Source organism: Myotis davidii, unplaced genomic scaffold, assembly GCF_000327345.1.
Source record: "Myotis davidii unplaced genomic scaffold, ASM32734v1 scaffold332, whole genome shotgun sequence".
Lineage (NCBI taxonomy): Eukaryota > Metazoa > Chordata > Mammalia > Chiroptera > Vespertilionidae > Myotis > Myotis davidii.
Genome location: NW_006285779.1, coordinates 1356139 through 1378330, shown reverse-complemented (window position 1 = coordinate 1378330; position 22192 = coordinate 1356139). Strand labels below are relative to the sequence as shown.

The 22192-nt window shown below is 48.2% G+C and overlaps 2 protein-coding genes across 4 annotated transcripts in view; one reads left to right on the top strand and one right to left on the bottom strand.

Annotated features, from left to right (window-relative positions):
- The first annotated feature begins 113 nt into the window (after window positions 1–113).
- GSTO2 (glutathione S-transferase omega 2) lies at window positions 114–10032 on the top strand. Its single transcript, XM_006756440.2, has 5 exons — window positions 114–224; window positions 368–590; window positions 1522–1623; window positions 8164–8270; window positions 9741–10032. Exons 1-5 carry the CDS (start codon window positions 166–168, stop codon window positions 9898–9900), a joined length of 651 nt encoding a protein of 216 aa, XP_006756503.1. The 5' UTR covers window positions 114–165; the 3' UTR covers window positions 9901–10032.
- Window positions 10033–16793: 6761 nt separating this feature from the next.
- The window catches only part of ITPRIP (inositol 1,4,5-trisphosphate receptor interacting protein), a 23457-nt gene continuing 18058 nt past the window's right edge, over window positions 16794–22192 (bottom strand). For 2 of the 3 annotated variants that reach the window (XM_015559283.1, XM_006756438.2), the window contains one exon: window positions 16794–20509. In XM_015559283.1, coding sequence (XP_015414769.1) covers window positions 18838–20496 — 1659 coding nt within the window. In that variant the 5' untranslated portion in view covers window positions 20497–20509 and the 3' untranslated portion in view covers window positions 16794–18837. Of the gene's footprint in view, window positions 20510–22114 lie in introns of all 3 variants that reach the window. The other variant, XM_006756439.2, reaches the window with a different exon arrangement.

The window sequence follows — 22192 nt, the reverse complement described above, 5'->3', positions numbered from 1 at the left end:
GAGGAGGAGGAGGAGGAGGAGGAGTGCACCTGCTTCTTAAGGTCACAGGGAGGAGAGTGAGCCCCTCTCCCCAGTGGCCTAATCCACCGCTCGGTACCCCTCACCCGCCCCGCAGGAAGTGTCGCCCCAGGGCCGGTCCCAGAGGGCCTGATCCGAATCTACAGCATGAGGTTCTGTCCCTTTGCGCACAGAACGCGCTTGGTCCTCCTGGCCAAAGGCATCAGGTGAGAGATGGAAGGTCAGCGCCCGCAGGCACCCGGGGATGTTGCAAACCCGGAGCGCCCCGGCTTCTCTTCCGCTCTGGAGATGAGCGTCTGTCGGGTCAGCCTCTCATGTTGGTTGTCTTGTCTTCCCTTTGCCTTTTAAGCTATGAAGTTATCAACATTAACCTGAGAAACAAGCCTGACTGGTACTATACAAAGCACCCCTTTGGCCAAATCCCTGTCCTGGAAAACAGCAGGTGTCAGCTGATCTACGAATCTGTGATCGCTTGTGAGTACCTGGATGATGCTTATCCCGGAAGGAAGCTGTATCCATATGACCCTTATGAGCGAGCTCGCCAAAAGATGTTATTGGAGCTATTCTATAAGGTATGTTGAATTTTTTTTTAAAAAAGCCACTTACGCTCTCTTTTACTTTGTATGTCTTTCCCAAACTTCAATTCATTTTAAAGCCCAATCATCGGTGACATTGTTTTGTTTTGATACTGCGTGTGCCTTAGGAGAATAACTGGTACGCAATTACAGTAGAGCCATCGCCTCTGATATTAAAGGTGAAAGGCTTCACTGAGAGGTGCTTTCCATGTGAACTAGCAGTCTCCAGAGGTATGATTATGGCAAAGTTTTGACTGTGTGACAAAATAGGAATATTGAAAGAGCTGAAAACTGGTGATGCTTTACAGGGAATATTATTAAGGTTTCAGGTTTAAAAATATTGGGGAATAAAGACATTAATGCACGGAAGGGAACTGTTCTTTTTTCAGAGCAAGAGTGCCAACTGTCCAGGAAATGTGGAGGCAAAAGGGGGTGCCTGCTGATAACTGGGGGGAAAGTGGAGAAACTTGAAGATGGTTCTCTTTGAAATGCAGTAAAAACAACTGACATATACTGAGCATGTAGGTTGTGCCAAGCACTATTCTAACTCCCTTTATAAAGGTTAACTCATGCATCCCTTACAACTGCCCTTTTACCAGGTGGGTCCTATTACTGTGTCCATTTTTCAGGTGGGAACACTGGGGTTAGAGAGGTTAAGTGCCTGCCTAAGATTGTACAGCATGGAAATAGCTGATCAAGTAAGAAGCACTTGAGAACACTTTTTAAAAGCACCTTGTTTTACCCGGGAGCTAAGACAAATGGATTGCTGGAACCACAGAGACCATTCAGGATACTCCTATTGAGGAGCCGGGATGTGGGCGTTGGCCTGTTAAGCTGGGGGAACAAAGCTTTGGCTGTGTTTGCAGGCTGAGCAGAGGCGTGGAGTTCCCTCAGATTCTCCACTAAGAAACCTGTGTCCTCTGACTAGGTCCCACATTTGACCAAGGAGTGTCTGGTAGCGTTGAGATGCGGGAAAGAATGCTGTGATCTGAAGCTAGCCCTTCGTGAGGAATTCTGCAACCTTGAAGAGGTACAAAAAGGGGCCCCTCTCCTGGTTAGATCCAATGGAAGAAGCGATGTAGTAGGGTCGTTAACCTGGTCACCCTGACACCTTCTGCTTGCACAGACTTCGTCTTTCTGCCTGACTTTGATAAGTTCGGCTACTTGACATCTTAACTCGTGCTTTCTCTATTTTAGAATATGGGCTTGGGTCTGATTTCTAGGAATGGCATTACCAGATCAAAGGGCATGAACACTGGACAGGCTGGAGCTGTATGATGCTACATCGTTCCCAAAGAGCAGTCTATGAAAATGCCCTTTGCTCTACCTCCTTTTCATTCTTGGGGAACTTTGTGTAAAAAAGATATGTGCCACCCTAACTGGTTTGGCTCAGTGGATAGAGCGCTGGCCTGCGGACGCAAGGGTTCTAGGTTCGATTCCGGTCAAGGGCATGTACCTTGGTTGCGGGCACATCCCTAGTGGGGAGTGTGCAGGAGGCAGCTGATCAATGTTTCTCTCTCATCGATGTTCCTAACTCTCTATCCCTCTCCCTTCCTCTCTGTAAAAAAATCAATAATATATATATATATTTTTAAAAAGATATGTGCCTGTTTTGAAGAGAGAGAGCAATTTCTCGTTGTTGATATAATGACTATTTCTTTGATTGCTAGTGAAGTGGGATATTTTCCCCAAAGTATGCCATCTCTTAGTGTTCTTGTTTTTTTGTGTGAAAATGGTCTGTTAGCCAGCTTATCTATCAAGGTTTTACTGGTTTTCTTTGCTGATTTGTGAAAGTTCCTTTTAAAGAGTTTCTTACAGGTACAAGGTATTTGCTTGTTTTTAAGACATTTTTGTTTTCTTTTGTTATAACTTTTAACTTGGCTTATCTTTTTCTGTATGCATAGAAATATAACATTAAAAATTCTGTGCCATAATCTTTTCTGTTGTGATTTCTTCCATTGTTTTTATACACAGGAGGTTCCTCCCCACCCCCCGCTTCAGAGATTCGATCAATATTTATCTTTTCATCCACCATCCATCACTTTAAAGATGTTTGACTTGTCAAGCATTGCTTTGCTAGCTTCAACCCCCTTACTATCTTACAAATAAATTTTGGCAAAAGAATTAAGCCCAGTAAAAGGATGCCAGGATAGAATTTTCAGGGTGGTCCTTTAATCCCCAAATGTTGGCAAGATGCCTTCTGAATCTTCATAGTGATGAGCAGCAAGATGGGGCATGTTCTACCAGAAACTACTTCTAAGGTTTCTTTGTAGAGGACAAATGATTTTATAGTCTGTTATACACACTTGGTTTGTTTTACAGGTGTCCTTGGTTCATTGTCATTAGCTCAGCTTCAGCTATATATCAGCGTAGCAGGGCCCTGAAATTTGAAATCTGGAGAATCTCCCCTTATCTTTAATGAACTCAAGACTTCTGCCCTGGAGTTGCGTACTTTACTGTTGCTTTTGGAAAAGGGCCTGAATTGCTGGTTTACTGGCAAGCAGCTTTGTGTCTTGGGTGTGTGTGTAGGGGGAAGGGAAGGAGAGGAGGTTCTGCTTCTTAAGAACTATTTCCATCAAGAAAAACCTCCTCCTTCCTCCTCCAGCAAGGACATGAGCACCCCAATGTGAGCCACCACGCTGTCTGTCTTCCTTAGAGGCTGGGGGTGCAGGGCAGCAATTACTGAAGCTGAATCCAAGAGTCCAGGACTGTAGACTGAAGCTTTTTAGAATGCCTGGTTTGAGGAAGTCTGGGATTCTCTTCTCTTCGTGACCTTGTTTGTACACAAAACCCTTACAGATAAGATTTCTTCCTCCCTGTGAACCTCCTGCAGGTGCCACAGTCAGTGCTCCTCACCAGCAATGGCCACAAGGGGGAGCCCGCGCGCTTCTTCCTTCCACTAGTGCTCCAGCTGCTAACCTCCTTTCCATCCCCCTGGCGGAGCCCGAGAGATCCTCACAGAAGATGAGGGGACCTTCCTACCAGGCTTTTCACCTTCAGGGAGTGAAAATAGTGTTCCCTCTTCAAACCAAATGGTCCTTTGCTCTTCATTTGCATGCCCACTCTTCATCTCTTACCACATCCTTTAAAAGCAAGGGGACCACCCTCTGTAGTCATTTTTCAGTGAACTGGAGAACAGAAAGTTTAAAAAATAGATTTTCTATTATTTCAGAACATCAAATGGCTATCCCTCGAATATCTCAATTTCTTAAGCCTGAATTGAAGATGTGTTAGAAGGGCTAGAAGGCAGAGCCTCAGTTCCCTCCCCACGGGTGGCCTCGTGAGGGGTGCCTGGGCCTTGGAAGAACAATGTCTCCTCTAAGCAGGCCATTTTGCCTTGCTTGGTGATGCCAAGGACAATAGCGCTGAAAGTGAGGGATTCCATTGTGAGGGAAGCTATGCGGTATTAAGAATGGCCAACATCATTCGCTGTGGCAGGTGGGAAACAGAAAGAACTCAAAATAGAGTTTTTAAAAATGACGTTGGATATTAACATGACCACAGCTAAGTGGGTCCAGGTATGGCAGCAGCAGCTTCCTAGTCTGTTTCTGATGACAAAACACTTAGGAAAGATAAGACACTGGAAATTAAGACTGCCGGTTTAGTTTGCCTCTGACTATCCTAAACATTGTCAGAGCAGCTCATTGGCTGTAAGCAAGACACTAGTTTAAACGGAGAACACAGAAGAACTATTTGAGTGAAGTTGCCTGGAAGGAGAGAATTCTGGTAAGCTCTGCAACCACGAGTATGCTGGTGTGTGTCCCCTCCCTGCAGAGCCCCTGACTGAGAGCAGGGAGAAAGAGCAGGATTGAGGGGGCAGTTTTCCTGGGAAGCTGAGCTGGGCCAATCCGTGGCTGCAGAGGAGAAGCTTTCAGAATATGCTGATTCTAAGCTTTTTGCTGATTCTTAAAGAACAAGCAAAGAGTTCACAAAAGGCTAGAAGCTTCTGTGAGTAGAGTCCTCCTACATTTGAAGTAGAATGACACAGGGATCGACTCTAGTCTGGGAATTAGGAGAATGGTGTTTCTGTCTTAGCTCTGGCACCAACCAGAGGGTCCCTTTACCTCCCTGGGTCTGTTTCCTACCCTGACAGTGAGAGTCTCTTGTGCTTCCATGTGAGAGACAAGACTCAGCTTGCCAGGATGTTTTCCTCTCCATTTCTGCTGCCAGGAAACCCAAGTCCAATTCAAAGCTTTAAGGATCTCTGCAGGACTCCTGGCTTGATATCTTGATACCATTTTCCTTCCTTTTTGACCTTCTGTTCTTTTATTTTCCCAGAGCTTAGCATTTTATTATTTTTCATATTTAATATTTTATTGTACACTTCCTTTACCCTGCAGCTCTAATCTTTTGTGTAATGAGCCTGGTCTAAAAAAAAAAATGGCAAAATGATGGTGGGGGCAGGGGAGTCACACTAGATGACTTCCAGTGGCCCTTCCGGTGCTGATGTTCTGTGATTCTAAGGGGAAAAGTTATTTCACATGTTTGGAAGTTATCAGGTTTGCATAGAAGGGAGCTCTCCTATTGAGGGTCCTAAGACTTCACTAAATCTCTGAGGAGGGCTGGCCAGTATGTTCTCCTACATTATTGGGATGTGTCTGTAAAGGAGCTGGCATGTTGTGCTGGTTTACAGGAAGCCAGATATTCTGTTGGGATTTTTAGATTTGCCCTGGGAGATATCTGGTGGAGAAATGTCTGTCTGAGGCAGCTGAGGCAAGAACTCTAAGGATCTTGATGTGAGTGGTCCCAAATCACTCTTGGATTTAAGAAAAGTGCAAAGGAATGTGCATATGTATTTTGGGAATGGGGTAGAAGCTGCCAGAAAATAGTTGATGCCTCACCCATTTCATCTATATGCTCATCTTGACTTTTTACTATACAAAGTACCTTGTTATGACTTGAATTACTTTGTGAGAGCTGATGTATAGGTTGATCATAGCTATAAGATCATATATATTTAATGGCATACACTCCTACTTTGAGTAAATGAAAAGCTTCAGAAACATATACTAAATAAATGTCAATTACTAAGCAGCTATTCATTTTCAAAATATCTTGTTACTTTACCAAAGGACCCATCATGGGTTCCATTAAATGTCTGCATATGATTTCTTTTGACGAGGACTTGCCCAAAAGCACCTCTGCTCTGTAACGCACAGGAGTTACACAGAAATTCCAGAACCTGATCCACTTAGATTGGGTTCTGATTTGTGCCATGAAAGCTAGTAATAAGCTGAAAGTACATGTTTCAAAATCAGTGATACAAATTTGGGTAACTATTTTTATTCCCGACCATAAAAAGTCTTGTGCCTTTCTGGAATCCATGAAAATGGAACAATTTGTCCCTCTACTCTGTATGTCAGATCTTATTTATACATGACTGAAAATAGTCTCTGTTTTGAATTTTTATTGGCCAGATTCTGTTGTTTTAGTACGATCCTGTTAGTAGTTTCTTGGAACAAAGTGACACCATCTCACATTTTTTTCAGATTTTCAGGACACCAGGAAGGGGGTTTCTCTATGCCATCCTGGGAGAGAATGAAGACTTAGACTTAGGGCCACAGGATTTGCTTTCTGCTCTGAGAAGGATGTGGGGACCCCATAGATCCTTTCTGTGCGGGGTGGATTTGCTTTATGTGGATGTAACCTTCCGAGGTCACTGTGCTTTGTCATCACAAGAACTCACGTTATTCATGCATGGTGGGCACTAACATTGCCACCATTTTACAGATGAGAAAACTTGAGGCTTGGAAGAAGAGGTACATAAGTTGCCCTGGGTTTCATGTTGAATGAGAGGTGGAGCTCACCACAGCACCAGGAAGGAGGAGGAAGAAGGGGGATGGGGGGAGGAGAGAGAGAGAGAGAGAGAGAGAGAGAGAGAGAGAGAGAGCTATATGAGAGAGAGAGTGGAAGTGATGAGGAGAGAGAGAAACATTGATGAGAGAGACACATTGATTGGCTGCCTCCCACAAGGGTCCCTATGGGGCTGGGGAACATGCAACCAAGGTACATTCCTTTGACCGGGAATTGAACCTGTGGCCCTTCGGTCCACAGGCCGACACTCTGACCACTGAGCAAAACCAGCCAGACCAGAACTTACCTTATTAACTATAACCCTACACTACATCATAGAGTCAGCATCTGTTTTGGAGTGTAAAAAAATCAAGCCTGATTGATAAAGATCCGAGTATGGAAATCTAGATAAAGGGCACAGGAATCTAGATCTATAACTACAGGGAAGACTTTAGTTGACTATGAGTTAATGGGTCAAAGTCATCTGATTAGCTAGGTAATTGACACCATACCTTTCTCCCTGGGAAAACCTGGCCCAACAATAATCTCTGCTAAGTACTTTTGCTTTTTAAATTTTCAAGTGCTTTTATTTGTTTATTTATTTTGACTTTGGCTGTCTGTTTAAGAGTTTATCTGCTTTCTACCTGGATTAATTTGTCCCATTTGGGAAAGAGAAATTTTATTTTAATGTAAAAAATTGATAATGTTGAGTGGCCAACTGGTGTGAAGTTCAAAGAACTGAAATAAAAAAAGAAAATATGATAAAAAGACAATGGTGGGATTAGACTCTAATTAGACTCAGTGGTTCTCAACCCTCTGGCCCTTTAAATACAATTCCTCATGTTGTGACCCAACCATAAAATTATTTTCGTTGCTACTTCTTAACTGTAATGTTGCTACTGTTATGAATCGTCATGTAAATATCTGATATGCAGGATGGTCTTAGGCGACCCCTGTGAAAGGGTGGTTCGACCGCCAAAGGGGTTGCGACCCACAGGTTGAGAACCGCTGGATTAGAGGGAGTCCATTAAGTAGCACTGCTCTTTCTTGCCCAGCTCAGTGGTTGAGTGTTGACCTATGAACCAGGAGGTCATGATTCAATTCCTGGTCAGGGCACATACTCGGGTTTCAGGCTTGATCCCCAATAGGGGGCGTGCAGGAGGCAGCTGATCAATGATTTTTCTCTCATCATTGATGTTTCTATTTCTCCCTCTCCCTTCCTCTCTGAAATCAATAAAAATATTTTTTTAAAGAAAGAAAGCAAAATAGGAAGGCACATGGTGACACAGTATCCCCTTTGTTACAGATAAAGTGAATCCTGGAGAGTGGGGGGTCACAACTGGAACAAGCGGGGTTCCTCCTGTGGCCCTCCTCCATCCCAGTATTAAGCTGCACTGGCCTGACACAGGGCCTCCCCTCTCTGGGGGCTGAGCTGCTCCACGGAAAGCATAGCACTGGGAGGAGCCTGCTCCAGGCTGAGAGAGGGGCTGGGCTCCCGCTGCCTGGGTGGTCCTTCCAAATTCTCCCCTCAGAGGAGCCACCCCCTCCCTCCAGGGTTCAAAGGAGGGCAGGGACTGAGTGTGGCCAGGAGTGTTACCCTAAATAGGGTGGAGGCAACCTCAGAAAAAGGGAGGAAGCACGTACCTAACAAATTAGAAGGAGAATCGAAGCCCAAGTTCTCCCTCTGTGGGAACTAATTTGATATTTGTATTTAGTGTCTATAACTATGCCAGCAGATCAGCAAATTAACTTGCTTTTGTTCTGTTTAAACTTTTAGATTCTTAGCTATCAGAACACCGTCTTCTTTGGTGGAGACTGTATATCCATGATTGATTACCTCTTTTGGCCCTGGTTTGAGCGGCTGGATGTATATGGAATAGCTGAGTAAGACATTTGCCCACATGGTCATGAATCCCTGGGGTCGGACTGGGCAACAGGGGTTGAAATGGTGTGTGTGCCATTTATCCTCCTCTGGACATGTTTCACGACGCGTGTGAAATGAAATCAGGTTTTAAACTGTTTCCTTGTTTAAAATGCATCTGTTCTTCGGCCACTCTCTGTGGACCCACACTTTCCCCATATTTCTGCTGGTAAGACCTGTGGTGCCTCAGAGCTACTGTTCTCATCAGCCATTCCAAACTCAGGCCAGTGGTGCAAGCAGTTGGTGAGTCTTAGTCACCGTGTTTTGGTGACTTGTCTGCAGCTCCCTCAGTGGCCCTGCTCCTGGACCTGCTGAGATAATCCTCCTAAGGATTGTCTAGAAACCCAGTGCCCACCACACACTTTACTCACAGTTAGTTCTCTGAGGAATCTTCCCCAGATGGGAATATTTTAAAACACACACACACACACACACACACATACACACACGCACTGATTTTAAAAGCAATAGATGCTTGATGTTAAAACAAACAAATGAAATGGCCACCATGGAAGTGTAGGGATGTTCAAAGTAGAAGAAATTGCGTGGAGGTGGCGGGGGGAGGACTATGTAGGGGCCCTGGGCAGAACATGTGCTTTGTTGTCAGAATGCTCAGAGGAGAAGTGCTGGCTCTAATCCCAGCCAGTCACATGGTGGGTGCTGGATGCACAGTGGGTGCTGGGAGACTCTGGCATTTGGGAATCCAGTTCTGCCCAGCCAGAGCTGCGAGGGTGCCCTTGTAATGAGTGGGCTTGACTCTCCCCAGGAATCATCTGCACATTCCCCTTTGGCTGTCTCTGAGCAAAGATCAGATAGGACATATTCAGATATTTTAAACTCTGTCTCAACACAAACATCATGAAAAACCTGTCTCCTCTGGGGACAGAGTATTGAACCACAGATTTCCCACTAACAGGTTGTATGATCTTGAAAAAGTCACTGGACATAGTCTAGAATCTAAACTTCTGATCTTTGAAATAATGGAGCCCAATCAGCTCCATTATTTCAAAGTTTGCTGATTGTTTCTACTCATTATTTTTTTTAGAGTGTTTTGGAAACGACTTGTTTTTATTTTTTCCAAACCCACTAACGTAGGATCTGAGAATGACAGAAGAATGTCTCTTTCAGAGGGTGGTCTTCCTGTTGGTAACCAGCCAGGCATAGGCACCTTATTTCCCCAGAGCAATCCGCCCACGAGTATTTAACTGTACTGTTAAATTCAGTAGCAACTTACACAATTCAAAAGCACACACAGGTATTCCAAAAACAAGGATTTTCTTTCTTTCAATAAGTGGTCATGCTCAGTTGGTCATAGCTAAGATGACTCTATTGCCCAACGAAACCCATTTTTTCGGGATCTAAAGAGCGACGCGTGTCATTTTCCCTGATGCCTTCCTCTTCCGGTGAGCTAACTCTTCTTTCCTGTCCTGCAGCTGTGTGAACCACACCCCCGCTCTTCGGCTCTGGATAGAGGCCATGAAGCAGGACCCCACGGTGTGTGCTCTTCTCATAGATAAGAATATTTTCCTGGGCTTCTTGAATCTCTATTTTCAGAACCACCCCGATGCCTTTGACTATGGGCTGAGTTGCTGAGTCCCATGGTCCACCCCTTCACTACCCAGAATTCCCAAGCATGTCGTGACACTGTTCCAGGAGTTGTTTGGGTGGGTCAATCAATCTCTGTTCCTTTTCTTTGAGGTTCCTAATAAACATGGAGACAGAAAAGGTATTCTTTCTGGTCGTCACTGTCTGACTCCTCGAGCCCACAGCTTCTAAGGATTGTCTAGAAAGCCAGTGCCCAGTGCATGTTTTAGGAGCCTATGGGCTTCCCTGGCTCCTTGACCTTTGGCCCCATTTTGACCTCCAGATTATTGATGTTGATGTTGATGTTTAAGGCCTACCGATCATTGACATTTGTCATTATAAGCTAGCATCCTCCACAGCCTCCCTGGTGGGAGCAAAGGCAGAGAGGAAAAGGAAGAAGAAAACACTCCAAATCCAAATATTCTCCACTTGGCAAACGAAAGCTGCAGCCCACGTGGGTGAGCATGAGTATCATTGTCATTCACCTTTTGGCTGTGGGCCTGGGAGACACCGGGGGTCCCATGACGGAAAGAATTCCAAAGCAGGAAATGAAACACCCGTTATCACCCTGGACTAAAGACGTCAGACTTTTACCAGTGCTGTCGGGGCTCAGGATAGCTCACAAAATGTTCTATAGCCAACATCCTGTCTTAAAAAAATACACACACCCCAAACCCAGCCCCAGGCAAAGGTCACCCTGTTGGATTTGCGTCACTCACTCTTTCAATTCATGGCAACAAACACCTCCAGTTGCCTGTTGTGTACCAAACCCTGGGACATCTGCGTGATAAGATGACAAAGGTGACAAAGACATGGGAGCCCCGGGTCCCTCCACTCATTTTGGTTGGGGTGTTAGATCTAGTGTTTTGAAGCTGCTTGTCTTGCTGTGGGAATGCTTGTCTCAGCCTGATATGCTGGCTCGGACCCCTGAAGGTGACAAAGAGCCCAGAAGAGTGGCCTGGTGTGCTGGCAGGTGTCTGAGGCGTGGGACGGGCCTGTCCAATGTCATCTTGTCTCAGGATCTAGCGATCAGCCTGTGATCCTTTTAAGCCTAACTTTTTCCCAGCCTCCAGCCAGGCTGAGACCAGGCAGCAACAGGAGTGATGTTGTGAATTGTCAATGCCCACGGAGGAGCTGTCTGCTGCCCTTGCCTCTGACTCAGCCCAAACCAGCCTCATTTCTCCCCATGTCTCAGCCTGGCCTGGCCATCTGCTGCCTCTGGGTGTATTTTGACGCATGTAAATAGTTACCAGTGTGACTCCGTGCCAGTTGGACAGAAGCAATCCTGCTCCATGAGGTGGCCTGGTCTGCCATCGCAGGCGCCACATGACAGGGGCCATCTGCTGCACCGTCTTCTCAGGATGGGATGCCCTGTTGCCATGGCACCCACGCCAATGCAGAGTGATGTCTGTGAGTCACATTTCCCTGGGATCTTTGCTGGGCTTCTGTGGCCTCTCCAAGGTCGTGGGGACTGATCAGCTCTTGCAGGTGTAAATCCCATGTGCTGGTGAGTGTTTAGCATGGGACCAAAATTACTGTCAGCACAACAGTTAACGGCATGTCTCTGATGGCCAAAACCAAAGACGTTCTCTGTTGGGCTCCACATACTAATTTAGGAGGCTTGAAGCACCAAGAACTAACGCATGGAGGAGAGTGCTCGTGGGACAGGCTGCAGGCCGGCAGCCCGCAGCCCAGTTTGGGATTTGAATGCCTTTCCGCCAGCTGTGCTCTCTGCATTTTGCAAAGGTCACCTGCACTGCCTTCCACCTTCCACTTTCTCTCCCCCCACCTCTCTCTCTCTCTCTCTCTCTCTCTCTCTCTCTCTCTCTCTCTCTCTCTCTCTCTCTCTCTGTCTCTCTCTCCCACCCAACTGACCCACAAAAGGATCTGAGTTGTTAACCTCTGGATGAAACTAGGATTTAGCCCAGAGAAAAGGGGAAATTAATGTTCCATGAGAAGCTTTTAAAAATATTTTTTTATTGATTTCTGAGAAGTGAGGAGAGAGACACACACACACATCAATAATGGGGGAGAATCATTGATCTGCCTCCTGCGTGCCCCTCACGGGGGATCAAGCCCACAACCTGAGCATGTGCCCTGACAGGGAATTGAACTGTGACCACTTGGTTCATGGGTCAATGCTCAACCACTGAGCTACACCAGCAGGGCATGAGGAGCTTTTAAAAATACCACTTACATTATTGGGAGAGGGGCAGAAATGCATCAGGGTAATGAAAATACAATGAAAAAGAATAGGAGGTGTTGCTTCTCCTATCTCAGAGATAACCACTTTTAATAATTGGTATATATCTTATAACAGCATGTTAAATTTAAGGAATGAAGGCGAAAGCTGTCCTCTATATCTGGTAGATTGGAAAAAGAGCAAATAGTTTCAACCACAGACAGCATTTGAAAGAGCCTCATTGTCATCTGATCCAAGACCAGAGGAGACTGGGTAGAGCTCCCTTAGAGTTCTGCATTGGAGCCATCTGGACCAAGTCCAGTTACATCCTGACATGGTGGGGGTCGGGCGGAGGTGGCAGTGGTGGTAGGAGAGGGGGGAGGAGATGGTACTAAATGTTACTTGAAATTCCTTCTGGCTCTAAATTTCTCTAATCTCAGACAACAAAGTGTTAGAGTGGATGAACTGAATTATCAGGTATAAACCATGAATATCAAGAGGAATGACCACCACCAACCTCCATGGCCCTGAATCTGGCTCTACTTAAGCCTTCTGCTGCTGTCTCTCTGGGGTTGGGCGAATATATGGGCTGACTCGTATCCTTCACTGGGAGACCTTGGGGCTGATCTGCAGGTTCAATCCTGGGGAGCTGGTTCAGCACTAACCATAACTTTTGGGAGAGACCCAAGGTCACTGTCAGCCTTTTGGGGTCCACCACTGTCCCAAGAGACCTTTGGTCTAACAGGGCTTAGTCTCCACTCTCCAGGGATAGGTGAGCAATGAGGTGGGGGCGGGGGGCTGGGTGAGTCATCTCTGGCCAGCTGGGAAGAGAGGCCCAGGTTAGCTTGTGATAAGTGGCAGGAAGTGGGTCTTTGCTTTCTATTTATAGTTTAAATAGTTTCCCTAAAAGAAACCTAAAATATCCCTGATTGGTAGGGTTTAAAGAAACAGATGGGATCAAATTTTCCCCATCCTCCTACCCCACCTCTGCCCTGCCAATCTCACCTTGCACTCTGAAGACCTAGCTTTTCCCGTCAAGAAAAGTAGAAATACCTCTGAACATTTTTGGGTGTTATGTGGTTGCATTTTGTTGGGAGATAATTTGTTGTTGACAGTTTCATTTCCTGGTTTCTTTGTGGGGCTTAGAGGAACACCAAAGCAATGGAAAAATGCATTTCTCCTGTAGAGCGGGGGCCCTCATTGTGCAGGAGGCAATAAGCCAGCCCTGGGCTCAGATGAATGGAACACAAGCATTTGGGGACAGAATGACAATTGTGCTGGATTTTCTTTGCAGGGTTTCTTCACATTTCCCCGTGTATAAGGGAGCAAAAACGATTACAACTCCCTCATGCCATGCGGGGCTCAGAGCCACATTCTTTCACCTTCGGTTACCAACACCCTTCATTGTCCTCTGACTTACTTTGTGACCGTTGGTCCTGTCTTCCCAAGAGACCCAGTTTCTTGGGGACACAGCCCTTGTCTTAAACTTCTGTTCCCCACATGGGGCATGACCAGGGTGGAACACAAGCTGTAGTTGGTTAAAAATGCCTTTTCTTCACTCTGACATGATGATGATTGAATAAATCCCAGGCAATTGTTTATTTTTATGGTCAAATGCTCGGTGGTGAGTCCATACACAGTTTGTAGTTGAGTACAGACTTTGTATAGAAATTACCAGAAGAAGAATCCCTTAAAGCCAGCTTTCTGCGCAGTGTTCACTGCAGTGTTGTTTTTAATAGCAAAAAGAATAATAAGAAAAAAAAAGGCAGGGGGCACTTAAGTGTTCCTCAGCAGAGGAAGTTGGGTAAATTAGGAAACATCCATCCATACAGGGAGATAGTAAGCAGCTATTTTAAGAATATGGTAGAGTCGAATGTTCATAAAAGATATACAAGAAAGGTTAGATGGTATGATGCAATTGAAGTAAACAAGAACAAAAGGGGTGTATCCACACACATAGAAAAGAATTTGGAAGTATATACAAAAGGTCTCATCCATTGCTGAGGAATGGACTGGAGTCAGGAGCGGGAGCTTTTATGTGTTACATTTTCTGTCAGTGGTTGAAATTTTTTTATCATGACTGCATGATTTTTATTTTTAAAAAAGTTAGAAAAACAAGCTATCTTTGGATGGCAATGAGAAAAGTTAACTCTAGAAAGTGCCCCTCCAGGCAGAGGAGGGTGACGTGGGTGGGGATGAGGCGAGCTGAAGGAGTCGAAGGCACACATTTCCTTCACTGTGTGGTTCTTGGCTCTCTCTGCTTGCGGTCTGCTGGCCAAACCAAACAACCTTCCAGCTCTATCCCAGGAGCCGGAGAAGGGACAGAGCATGAGAATGTTCTGAACCACAGCCTTCAGCGACTGAAGTGAGGACCTCTGGGACTTTCACCGACTGCTGCCACAGCTACCACCAACCCCACTCTGGAAGCCAGCCAAGAACCCCCACGGCACTGAACAGCAAGGATCACATAGTTCAGGGCTTCGCAGTTTGGGGTGAATCAAGTTGCTGTCTCATTCAAAGATCCCCAATAGCTCACCACTGTATTAAGTCCAAATCTTATTATGAAATGACTTTGTGTATCAAGTTCAAATTTACCTTAGCTTAGCGTTCAGGGCTTTCTATGGTCAACCCTACACAACATTTTTAAACGTATTTGCTATGATTTCTCAGGACATATCAGCACAGATTCCAGCATTGCCTGGGTTCCTGTCCTAACTTTGCTTACCACTGTGTGACTTTGGACAAGTCACTTACCAGTAACCCTTCTGTGCCTCTGTTTCCTCATCTGGAAAATAACAGCATTCACATCATAGGGTTGACATAGGAATCAATGACTACATAAAGGTACATACAAGTGTGCCTGGCACACAGTCTGCTACTTAAATGTTGCCCAAATCTATTTTGCTTTCCCATCCTCACTCCTGCTTCTGGCTGGTTAGAATGCTTTTCTTGGCCTGTACTGTCTCTTTCAGAAGCTGTATCAGGCAGCACCCTACCATGAGACCCGCCTTAGCTACTCCCTCCAAGTTATCAATGGTTCTTGAACTTTCAGAATCCCCTGGGAACTTGGCAAATGCAGATTCCTGAGCCCGACTCCTAGAGATTCCACTGAAGTCTGTGGCATGGCCCAGACACCTACCTGCACAGGGGTGATCACCAGGTGGGTAGGGCGGGACCACCCGGAGGAGGCAGGCCCTACCTGGGCTTCCCCTTCGACTGCACCAGCAGCACACTGGTCTTTCTTATGGCACTTTTCACAGGTGAGGATTTGAGAGGCCACCTTACTGTGCTTCCCAGGGCACAGGCTTGGCCCTATTTCTTTTTCTCATTCACAATGCCTCGTATATCAGGCTCCCAATAAATGCTTGTAGACTATTAATGACCAGCTTTTCCCTCCCCCACCGTCTCTCTGCTGCTCTTATTACTGGTGTGAGTGTGGGGCACTCGCGGGAATCTGTGCTGTAGCTGATCCCAAGCAGGCCTGTTGGCTTCTTCCAACAGCTCTGTAGGGCAAGCAGGCCACGAGTTTTAACTTTCCACCTGGAAAGGATGTAAAAAGCCATCCTCAACTCAGGATGTCATCAGTCATTAGACTCTAATGCCACGACCCTTTAATACAGTTCCTCATGTTGTGGTGACCCCCAACCATAAAATTATTTTCATTGCTACGTCGTAACTGTAATTTTGCCACTGTTATGAATCGTCATGTAAATATCTGATATGCAGGATGTATTTTCAGGGGTCGCGACCCACAGGCTGAGAACCGCTGCATCAGAGGGAGCTTTAGAGATAAAGCCTTACATGGGTACCATGTAGGTTCAAGGTGGGGTGTGGGCATTTGACCAAGCTCTCCAGGTGTTTCTGGTGACCTTGATTATGAACCAAAGTGCTGGTTCCAGGTTCTCAACCTGGGCTGTGCCTCAGCAAGGCAGAAGACGGGGCTGAGGATTTTGAGGATGTAGGGCCCTCCCCAACCTAACTAACCTCTTGGCCTTGGGCTGACCCTATTCACGGCAGCCTTGTCAAGAGGCTCAGCAAAATGCAGCCCCGGAGTGTTCTGGCCAGCAAGCGAGCAGGTGCTGGGCAAAGCCACGAATCCTGGGGAAGGATTCCTCGGCAAAAGAGAGCGGAGCTGTCCTCAGTGGGAAGGCCTAGGTGTCCTACAAGGCTCAAACTCGTCCATCTAAGACAACCTGTCCTTGAAAACCAAAAGCTTCCCGTTCCCACATTTTTCTGTACACGTCAAACTTTGTCAGATAAGGTCTTGGGCAACACTCCGCCCTGCAGCCGGCTTCCAAGGCCCTTTCTGCAACTCTGCAGGCTGCCTCAAAGATGGGCTACACATGTTCTACTCTGCTATTTTGTTCTTTATATATTTTTATTGATTTCAGAAAGGAAGGGAGAGGGATAGAGAGATAGAAACATCAATGATAAGAATCATTAATCAGCTGCCTCCTATACTCTTGGGGATTGAGCTTGCAATGGGGCCCTGACCAGGAATCAAACTGTGACCTTCTGGTTCATAGATGGATGCTCAATCACTGAGCACATGGGCTGGTCTACTTGCTATTTTTTAAAAGTTTCCTGAAAGCATAAGAATTAAAAAAAGAGTGAAAGCTTCTGTCCGTCAATAGGAAACCCACCAAATTCACCCCCTTTTCCAACTCTGCCCTGGGAACCTCACAGATTTCCCGAAGAAGTAAAAAACAAACACTGTGACCAGTTTCTACTCCTTGCAAGAGTTTAATTCTTCCATTAATATAAATAAGGCAGCAAGAAACACCAAGAGCTTTGCTGCTTTCTGCTTCAGAAGCTGCTTTGGTGGATAAAAGAGCCCCATTTCCCCGCTGAGTTCTGTCTTCTTTGTATAAACAAGGTTTTTTTTTTTCTTTTTCAGTGAATTTTCTCTTGGAAGCAAAGGGGAATCCGAGGGAGTATCTGGCTTGGTCTTGGCCTCTGGGGGCTGGTTCTTGGTTGGTGGGGTGTCTTCCAAGCACAACAAGATAAAGATGAAGGGGGCGGGGGGAGGCACAGGGTATAATAAATAAGGAAATTCACCCTGATTCTGGAAATGAATCCCAGGAGAATGAGGGGTGTGGGCTATTGTTGGAGAACACGTGGGTAGGTTTGGTCCCAGCCATGGTGGGCCTGGGGAGGGCAGACGCAAGCACTGCTCTGTCTAACTCCAGCTCACTTGGAAGGCTTCCCACAGACTTCCATGCTCCACTGTGGCTGAGCCTCCCCCGCCTCACTTAACCCTGTCAAGGACACTGTCCATCATGAGCACTCTGAGGCCAGGTGAGAGCGCTCCTGGGGTAGGGACAATATCCTTTCTTCAGCTCGTGGTGAGACTGACACCCTGTGGAACTGGGTATGCTCTCTGGGAGGCACAGCCAGCTTTCACCCTGGAGGGAGAACCAGGTGCTGGTGAAGGCACACACATTCTTGCCTCCTCCTTGGCTCCCTGCAAGGGTTAAAGAGGCGATGCCAAGAGAGGAAATCCCAAAGGACCAGTGAAGCCACAAGTGGAGGAGGAATGGCTTCCCAACCCTCCTGAACCAGGCCTGCAGACAGAGGCCAGCTCCAACCGCAGGCTCTGGGGCCCGCCAAGTGACCGCAGCCCCCAGCAGTGCCGAGGTGGCCTCTCTGAGGCCTGGGGCTGTGCCCGCAATGCTGTCTGTGTGTTTCCAGTCAGCCGAGCCCCTGTTGGATATTTAGGGTGTCGGCCATCTGTGCAGCCAGCGAGGGCCACCCAGAAAGGATATTGAGGGGGTCTTGGGCCTGGGAGCTGGGTTTCCACAGTAGCTCCTGCCCCCGAAGGACTCAGGGCTACGGCATCCTCGCCTCTCAGCTCTGCAATTTCCCCTGGACTGGGCATCAGAGGTCAGACTGCAAGCCAGATCCCAGCACCCCAGGTGCCAGGGTGGCCTTCACCCGTCATCCTGTGCCCCTCTTTCTCTATCACCTTTACCTTTAGCGCCTGCCCTCTTCCACCAGCTGTGGGGAGATTAAAGAGGGGCGAGGGATCACTGAACTGGTACCTAGCATGGTATGCAGTGCCCATGGTGCTTGGGGCACAGCATGCTGCGGAAAGGGGCAGGGAGAAGGGTGTGTACCCTGGATAAGACATGTAGCTGAAAAGTAGCAAACTGAACTTTCTGCCCCCAAGTACCCACTTATGTGCAACAGAGACATTAGCCACTCAGGGCCTTGAATCTCTACTTGGTCTTTTCACCAAATAACATAAAAAATGGCAGCCACAGGCCGTGCAGGCCGTAGATGGAAGGTGGTGAATTCCCATAGCTGTCCCTACTAGATGCCTGGGGCCAACGGTTCCTGGAAATAGGGCTGCACGGTCTTAACACAAACCCCATCAGCATTCCTTCCATCCTCTGTTGATACTTAAGTAAAGGCTGGACTTGGGATGTAAAAAGAATTACACCCTAAGTGATGCTGCATTATCTCTAACGCCATGTCCACAGAGTCTTCTGTCATCATCTTGGCCATTCGCGATGACCCAAAAGTAAGCTGCAAAGGCTCAGTCCCCAAACCCAGATACCAGCTTCACCAGCAGCCCCGGTGCCATGAAAGCAAACTGGCTTCCAGCTTGGAATTCTATTTCTCCTGCAGCACAGGGCCTCTGTCAGGCTGAGCCACGGCTCCCAACGAAGCCCGCCGTTTCCCCAGGACGGGGCCTGCAGGTGCCCCTGGGAGTGTGGACAAGTGGGATGCCCTGCATCTTGGTCCTCGAGGTTCCGGCTGCTCTACAAGACGACAGCTTTTGGGGGCAGGTTCGCATGGTCTGAGGGGATGTGTAGGGAGTACTCGCTAATGAGCGCCGGGGCGTTCTTGAGCATCTCATAGAAGGAGTCCACTGTCTCCCGGTAGAGGCTACGCTGCAGGACGAAGGGCCGGAAGAGGTTGAGGGGGTCGGCCTTGCGCACGGCCTCAGGGAGTCCCAGGCTCTCAGGCACCTTGCGGTTGCCGATGAAGAAGTGATGGAGCTTCTTCTCGAGCAGGCTCTTCTCCAGGAAGCAGAGCAGCTCGCGTAGACGAGCGTCGAGCTGCCCGGCCTTCCAGTCGGCGGACCGCCGGGACAGCAGGAGGTGCAGCAGGGCTGTCTTCAGGTGGTAGTTGCCCAGCCCGCTGGGGCCGGTCAGGCGGCGCTGCTTGGAGAGCAGGAAGGAGGCGATCTGCAAGCAGGTGAGGTGGCAGGCACCCTCGGGCAGTGCCTTCGATGTCATCCGGAGGAAGTGCCGCTCATAGACAGCAAAGGACAGGAGCCAGTCAGTGCTGGATGCCGGGGTCTCCCCAGAGGGCTCCCTGGGAAGGTGGGAGACAAAGTACAGGTCCGAGTCATCACACTGGATCACAGGAATCAGGTTGAAGGGCATGAACTTCCCTGAGCGGAACCTGATCTTGAGGGACCCCGGGGTGTCCAGCTGGCCAAAGGCCAGGTCGAACTCATACTTGTGGGCGATGCGGTGCCAGGCTTTGGTGAGGGCCACCTGGAACCACCTCATAACCTGCATCGTGTCCAGGTATGGAGAACCTCTGGCACACAGTGGGTCTTCCACCTCGCTGACGGGCTGCGCCAAGTTGTTCTTGCCATGGAGGAGGCACAGCAGGTCTTCCCCAAGCTTCGTCTTGCCACAGATACAGCCCAACGTATCTTCGTCAGCCCGGACCACCTTGATCTGGCCATAGCCCTGGCGATTTAAGGGCACCGAGCGGCTGGAGCACCAGAGCTCTGGGTGGAAGTGGTAGGGCTCAGGGGGTATGAAGGGCACAAAGAGGTGGCACAGCAGCGGCTTGTCCACCTGCCAGTTCTCGTACATGCTGTCCACGCCAATGAAGTCCTCCACCTCCATGTCCCTGTCCCGGTTGCATAGGCTCCTCAGGGCTTCCAGCAAGTCATCCACAAAGCCTTCCACAAACTCCCGGGTACGGGCTGCGTCCGCCGTGGCCCCCCGGATGCAGCGCTCATGAAAGTGGTCCAGTGTGGCCTTGTTGGGCAGGATGATGCCTCGGAGGGGGGCGCCATCCTGGCCAGGCAGCTCGTCCTCGTCCCCGCCCAGGCACTCGGGCGAGGGCCCATCCTGGTGGTCCTGCCGCCACACCTCGATCACTAGGAAGAGGATCATGCAGAGGGTGCTCCACAGGTCCCAGGCCGTGCGGCTCTCATTCTGCTGCTGGGCCTCCTCGGCCACCCGCTCCAGGGCCTCCTTCTCGGCTGCCAGCTGTGCCACCTCCTCCTCCAGGCGCAGCTGCTCTAGATGTAGCTTCTCCTCAAGCACCTGCATCTTGCGGATGATCTCCTCCTCGTTCTCGGGGACCGTGGCGTTCTCCCGCGGGAACAGCAGCGGGTGGTTGATGATGGCTGTGACCACCACTAGACACACCCGGAAGAGCCCCAGCGCCATGGTTGTAGCTTTCCTGGAAACAGAAAGAGACCGACAATCACACCGAGCTTCCTTCCACACTTCTTCTTCCCTGGACCCTCCCACCAACTCCTGCCCTGTTGATCTGGGAATGTCCTACAGTTCTCCCCACACCCTACCCACCATCTTCTCCTCACTGTTTCAGTACAACCTGGAGAACAACAACCCCACTGTCCCACACCAGCAATCCTGACCGAATAACCCACTGTGACGGACCTCTGCTGTTTTCCCAGACATTCCTCTTTCTGGTAGCAGCACCCCACTTTCCCTGGGAACCAATTCTTTACAACTCAGTCCTTATGACTTGGGTGGGGATAAACACCCCCAGCTCCAGGGCAGCATATAATCCAGGCCCAAGACTAGTCCCCACCTCCAACACATGATTAGTTCAGGACTGAACATGACTCCATCCGGGTCAATGGGAGACGGAGGTAGGGGAACAGGATCATGCATGCTGTTGGCTCCTAGCTGCCTCAAAGCAGGGTCTGCCTAAGATGCCAACACAGAGGAAAGTGGGCCCCTGGATCCAGGTATGCCTGAAGCCGTTCCCTCTGGCTTATAAATCATATAAATCCATAAACTCCCCTTTATGATGAAGTTGGTTTGAGTTGTTTTCCTATCACTTGAAACCCAAATAGTCTTGAATAAGATATCCCCGTCTTCCCCAAATGAATGCTGTATGGCGATGCATCTTTCCTCAGTGCAGTAAAGCCCAATGGACAAGAGGCCTGGGTTCCAAAGCCTGCCCTGTCATAGATTAGCTGTGTGGCGTTGGGCATGTTAAGCCACATCTCTGAGCCCGTTTCCTTATTGTACACCAGGGAAGCATAGCACCCAGAGTCGTTGCATTGATGGGTGTGGTGATCCGCGCAAATGGCACACACAGCACAGTGAATGGTGCACACCATGTTTCCATTGAACAGCTATGCTTCTGACGCAGTCTTCAGCCCTTATCTCTCCCTACTGCACACCCCTCTGATCTGGAAGACCCCACCCCAAATTCGGGTCTTTCCCAGGACAATCTTAGAGACACACCAGTCATTGGTTTTCCTACCATGAGTCATCTGAACGTGAAATGGGACGTCTGACTTGAGAAAGGGGATACTCCGTTCCTCCAGCATAAGTGAATATTTAGGTCTCAAGGGACTTTTGGGGAAGGGCTAACCCTTCACCACCATTGCCATTCACACTCTGCAGCTGCAATATCTCCTGGGAGCTGGTGACAAGTGCAGAATCTCAGCCACACCCCAGACCTATTGAACCACAATCTGCATTTTAATCCCCATCCACATTAACGTCTGAGAAGCATTGTCTTACAGTGTAGGCCGTACATAAGGCCTTCTTTTACCTCAGCAGAAACCTTGGGAGATGACAATGGGCCTTTTCCACACTTGCCCTGCCTCCTTCCTGCCTGAGACCTCAGCTAGGAGAGCAAATGGCCAATGAGATCCTTGTTGAACAACAAAGAGAATGCAGAGAGCTCCTCCCACCACACCCCTGGTGCATGCCAACACATGCTGATAGAAGCTTTTTCGCGTTGCCTGAGTCCATTCTCTGATCTTGAATTTGCACCCTCAACACCACCTGTTTTGATTCTTACCCTAATGGTGCCAAGCAGCAGGGATCTGTCACCAAGTTAAGATCCCTCTGCAATTTCTACTGGCAGCGCCAGGATGTA

Excerpts from the sequence above, each read along its gene's own strand:
- GSTO2 (XM_006756440.2), top strand. The coding sequence starts at position 166 with ATGAGGTTCTGTCCCTTTGCGCACAGAACGCGCTTGGTCCTCCTGGCC. Across the intron at positions 591-1,521 it reads TATTGGAGCTATTCTATAAG|GTCCCACATTTGACCAAGGA; the intron begins GTATGTTGAATT and ends TCCTCTGACTAG. Across the intron at positions 8,271-9,740 it reads GATGTATATGGAATAGCTGA|CTGTGTGAACCACACCCCCG; the intron begins GTAAGACATTTG and ends CCTGTCCTGCAG.